This window comes from Eucalyptus grandis, chromosome 9 (assembly GCF_016545825.1).
Source record: "Eucalyptus grandis isolate ANBG69807.140 chromosome 9, ASM1654582v1, whole genome shotgun sequence".
Classification (NCBI taxonomy): domain Eukaryota; kingdom Viridiplantae; phylum Streptophyta; class Magnoliopsida; order Myrtales; family Myrtaceae; genus Eucalyptus; species Eucalyptus grandis.
Genome location: NC_052620.1, coordinates 34328198 through 34331943, shown reverse-complemented (window position 1 = coordinate 34331943; position 3746 = coordinate 34328198). Strand labels below are relative to the sequence as shown.

The 3746-nt window shown below is 44.9% G+C and overlaps 1 protein-coding gene across 1 annotated transcript; it reads right to left on the bottom strand.

The window, feature by feature from the left end:
* Nucleotides 1-311: 311 nt before the first annotated feature.
* Nucleotides 312-2324, bottom strand: LOC120288521 (protein trichome birefringence-like 19). The gene is made up of 3 exons (XM_039302561.1): nt 2151-2324; nt 1738-2043; nt 312-344 (listed from the first exon to the last, which is right to left on the bottom strand). The coding sequence occupies exons 1-3, from the start codon at nt 2322-2324 to the stop codon at nt 312-314; spliced, it is 513 nt and encodes a 170-aa protein (XP_039158495.1).
* Nucleotides 2325-3746: the final 1422 nt, after the last annotated feature.

Here is a 3746-nt window from a genome sequence, read left to right as displayed (position 1 = left end):
AGAGAAGTTGCAGAAGGTTGATGGAACAGATGCTGTGGATGCCTCGATGTATAGAAGTCTGATAGGGTGTCTCATGTACCTTACAGCAACCAGACTAGATATTCTATTTGCTGTAAGTGTTCTATCCAGATTTATGAGTGATCCAAGTAAGCTTCATTTGATTGCAGCAAAGAGGATCTTGAGGTATCTAAAAGGAACCTTGTTCTTTGGTGTGAAGTTTCAGAGGGGTCAAGAATTCAATTTACAAGGTTTTTCTGATAGTGATTAGGCTGGCTCGATGGATGATATGAAGAGTACATCTGGATATTGTTTCAGTTTTGGATCAGCTTGTTTCTCTTGGTGTTCTAAAAAACAAGAAATTGTAGCTCAATCTACTGCAGAAGCAAAGCTTTGTGGTTGAAGAAGATAATGAAAGATTTATGGCTGAATTCCAGTGGCTGTATCGAAATCAATGTGGATAATCAAGCTGCTCTAGCAATATCTCAGAATCCAGTTTTTCATGGCAAAACTAAGCATTTCAAGGTTAAATTCTTCTTTCTACGTGAGGTGCAACAAAATGGTGAAGTTAAGCCGGTTTATTGCAGATCTGAAGATCAACTTGCAGACATGTTCACAAAACCACTTCAAGCTGGAAGATTTGAAGTATTAAGAAAGAAAATTGGAGTATGCAGCAGCAATTGATCCAAGGAGGAGTTTGTTAGATTATAATGTCTCAGTGCTGCTGGTTTTTCGACTGATGTTCCTCTGTTATGTTTTCTTCTTATGGTTTATTTTTCTTGCTAAGTTGGTTATATTATGCAGTTGGTATTTTTGTTATTTAGGAAGTGAATTAGCACGTTTAGGTGCAGTTATATGCTACATGTGTGTGTGGTTTGTAAGCAGTTATTGTTCTTGTTTAAGTTGTCCTGTACTTGACAATTTCCTTAGAGAACCGATGTATGCAAGTTCGTGTTCTGTTTCTCTGTGCTTCTCTTCCTCATTCGAAATCTATAGCTTCTGGTTTTCTGTTTCTTGTTTACTGTTTGATCAGTAACAACAGATGGCTCTCAGCGTGATGCGTAGCACTGCTCGATATGCCTAGAACCTCGAAACCTCGGTCACGTCGTCTTGCCCGCATGCTGAACAGCCCAGGAGCTAGGGGTGTGCAAAATACCCGGGACCCGCCCGGACCGCCCGGAACCGGACCGGAACCGCCCGGAACCGGCGGTTCTTGAGGGAACGGTCCGGTTCCCGGTTCCAATTTTTCGGAACCGGTGGGTAATGGTCCGGTTCCCGGTTCCATGGGCGGATCCGCCCACCCGGACCGGACCGGAACCTTTTAAATATTAAAAAAAAAAATTACTAAAAGAAACTTTAGATTAGATCTCATCTCCTCACTCCCTTTGTCTTTGGTTCTTTCTCTCTTTGTCTCTTCCTCGGTTCCTCCTAATCCTATTGCCATTTCGATTCCTCCCCAAGCGTCGATGTCGCCGCCGCCGCTCCTCCACCACTGCTATTCGCCCCCTTGCATTGGCCGCCACCCGCCACAGCCGCGAAAAATTGTTTCGTGACCGTTCTATGTTGAAAATCCAACCATAGACCTCCTCCCCTCCTTCCCAACTCATAGACCCAACCGTTCTATGTTGAAAACCAAAATACCCGGGTGGTTCCATGCAACAAACAGGTGGATCCCGGTTCCAATTTTTCAGAACCGGTCCCTAGCGGGCGGTTCCCGGTTCTAGGTCGGGAACCGCCCACCTGGACCATGCACACCCCTACCAGGAGCCACCCATTCCGGTAGTAGACCAGCGGGCGGAAGAACCACTGGCCCACTGAGACGATGACATAGTTGAAGGCGCCGATCTCAGCAGACCAAGAAGGGTGGGGCTTGTCCAGGTGGAGGGTGAGGACGCAGTCGAGGGTCTGGCCACTGCGGGCGTCGGTGGTGCGGACCAGGAAAGGGGCCCAATAGGTGCCTAGGGTTAGGTTGTGCTTGGGGAGGTACCACCACTTGAAGTTGTAGTCCGCTGTGTACCGGAGAGATATGTCCTCCGGTTGGTCTACCTAATGATTTTACACATATGAAACGCGGTAAGATCAAAGATGAAATTACAACATAACTTAAAAGTCAACCTTACTAGAGAATTTCGTATATATAAGTTACGCTGAACAAGAGGCATGACAAGGACTGCATGTGGTTCCTCCCCCAGAGAGTTGCCGACGAAGGCGATTGACTTCCCTTGCGCCATCTCTGCGAACTCGGCAGCATCGAACGGCGGGAGCTCGCACCCGTCTGGCTCCCACCGCCACTTCAGGAACTCCGTGTCGGGCCTCCCGAACTTCATGCAGTTTTGCTGGTCGCTTATCGCATGGCAAGTCTCGTTGTTGTAGTATGTCGGCGCATCCGGGCGGTACACTCATTTCCCCAAGAACACGTCGCATTTCTTCTCCCTCACCACTGGCACCACCACTGGCACTGCCGCCCCCAATACCGTGTTCTCAGGGCCGCCATTCTTGTCCTCCATCAACCATGCCGGAGGATAATCTTGAGGCTGGACTGGCGAGCTCACGACAAGGAGCCACAGAGAGATCACAGCAAGAAGAATCACGGCTGGAACGATCATCGCCGCCCTCCTTAAGTTGACACCTGCGCTGTGCTGCGGCGCGTTCCTATCACCGTGATGCTCCGAGAGCGGGACCTTCATGGCGGATAAGGGGTGTGTGTACGGTGTTCGTGCAAGCGCGCGCGCGCGAGAGAGAGAGAGAGAGAGAGAGAGAGAGAGACTCTTCTAGGCGTGCATGAAAGGTACGTCGTAAAATATGAGGTCGGCGTTTAGGACTTCATATTTGGAATCAAAGCATTTAAAAATATTTTTAGTCGTTTCGAAGCCACTGCTTCTTTTGTCGTTTGTGTCGTGTTCTTTTTTCCGTGTCTTTCTTTAAGCCCCCGTTAGATTAAAGCACCGACGGCAATGGCGAGCGCATGACATACGTATCAAGAAGCGAAGCTCACAGGGATTATATTACAAAAGATACGGACATAATGACACAAATAGTTCTTGAACTTTGATCAAATGTGTAATGTGATATCTAAATTTTAGTTAATATGTAATGTAGTTTTTGAACTTTTTATTTGTTTAATACAGTCCATAAATTTTTATTACATGTTTAATGTAGTGTTTGAATTATGTAAAAATATTCAATATAACCCTTTTATCAATTCAAGATTAGGGACAAAATTGAACATTTTCATATACTCTAAGGAATAATTGAACATGCACCAAAAGTTCAGGGATTACATTAAACAAATTCAAAATTTAGGGATCACATTGTACATTAAGTTAAAATTCATTGACAACATTACACATTGAACCAAAGTTTAAAAATTATTTGTGTCGTTTTCCAAAGATACAAGATTTGTATCACAAAAGATATGCGTATGAACATATTGGAAAACCATACGTTAGCATATCTCTAATCACTTGCCAAAGTTCGACGTGGATTGATTAGAATAAGAGATCCTTTTTATATATCATGAAAATTGGACTTTAGCCATAAAATGTGATGTAACAGCTCGATGCGTCTAGATACAAACTCCAGCATTGTACACGAATTAAATCGGAGAATGAGAGGAGGCTAAGACAAAAGCCAACAATTCATGAACAAATTAAAGGCAAGTGGAGTAATGCCAATATGCCATTTTCTCTTCTGGTGAGACATCGCTGTACACCAATTGAATAGCAAGAATGGCAACGTCCACGGGGCTT

Excerpts from the sequence above, each read along its gene's own strand:
- LOC120288521 (XM_039302561.1), bottom strand. The coding sequence starts at position 2,324 with ATGAAGTTCGGGAGGCCCGACACGGAGTTCCTGAAGTGGCGGTGGGAG. Across the intron at positions 2,044-2,150 it reads CAGTCCTTGTCATGCCTCTT|GTAGACCAACCGGAGGACAT; the intron begins GTTCAGCGTAAC and ends TAAAATCATTAG. Across the intron at positions 345-1,737 it reads TAGGGGTGTGCATGGTCCAG|AACACCAAGAGAAACAAGCT; the intron begins GTGGGCGGTTCC and ends CTTGTTTTTTAG.